At 48.8% G+C, this 664-nt stretch overlaps 1 protein-coding gene and 1 long non-coding RNA gene across 2 annotated transcripts in view; one reads left to right on the top strand and one right to left on the bottom strand.

The window, feature by feature from the left end:
- Positions 1 to 264: 264 nt before the first annotated feature.
- Positions 265 to 664, top strand: part of LOC118329288 — an 18,727-nt gene continuing 18,327 nt past the window's right edge. The window contains exon 1 of the long non-coding RNA XR_004796782.1: positions 265 to 396. This is a non-coding gene — a long non-coding RNA (uncharacterized LOC118329288). The remainder of the gene's footprint in view (positions 397 to 664) is intronic.
- atl2 (atlastin GTPase 2) overlaps positions 365 to 664 on the bottom strand; it is a 13,238-nt gene continuing 12,938 nt past the window's right edge. The window contains exon 14 of the mRNA XM_035663378.1: positions 365 to 517. Within this exon, the coding sequence (XP_035519271.1) occupies positions 398 to 517 (120 nt within the window). The 3' untranslated portion in view covers positions 365 to 397. The remainder of the gene's footprint in view (positions 518 to 664) is intronic.

Raw genomic sequence — 664 nt, 5'->3', positions numbered from 1 at the left:
TGTGTCTGTGTCTGTGTCTGTCAGCCTATAGTATGCATTACAACACAGGATTCATCTAGCGCAGCATGGCACACTGGAGAAGATGACAGTCCTTCAGGTCCTGTTTTGGCAAGAGACGCCGCTGCCGCCGCCGGGCTCTCTCCTCTGTCCTCTCATGAACGTGCAGTTTCTACTCTGAGGCACTGGGGGGCGATGAAGAGCAGGGCACACAGCGAGCCTACAGGTCCACAACAGCAAATAAAGATGGGGCAGCGATGTGATGATGGCCGCTTCGGGGAATAAAAAGAGGGTCAGCTTTGGTGTTGAACTAGTTCCACAGTTCTAGGATTGAACACATTGAGCGAGTGGGCAGGAGGGTGGTGAAGACGACGGGGGGAGGAGATGAGAAGGAAGAGCGTCAGTGAGTCTTTAACTTGGTGTGCTGCGAGCCCTGTTCTGTCAAGCTGGCTTTGATTGAGTTAACCACCGTCTGTCTGACGTTGTCTTCCATATAATGTTCACTTAATGGCTTCAAAACCTGCGGGAGAGGAGACAAAAAAGAGGATCTTGTGTGAGAACAAATCAAGTCTACTCGTCTGAAAACCATCTATAAAAGGGGACAAAGAAACTGAAACCAAGTAGGTTAGGAAAGAAAAACGTTAAATGATGAAAAGGAACGAAAACA

Source organism: Morone saxatilis, unplaced genomic scaffold, assembly GCF_004916995.1.
Source record: "Morone saxatilis isolate NCDOM2014 unplaced genomic scaffold, NCSU_SB_2.0 Contig19, whole genome shotgun sequence".
Taxonomy (NCBI): Eukaryota; Metazoa; Chordata; class Actinopteri; family Moronidae; genus Morone; species Morone saxatilis.
The sequence above is the reverse complement of the archived record's forward strand: the minus strand, read 5'-3'. Positions and strand labels throughout refer to the sequence as shown.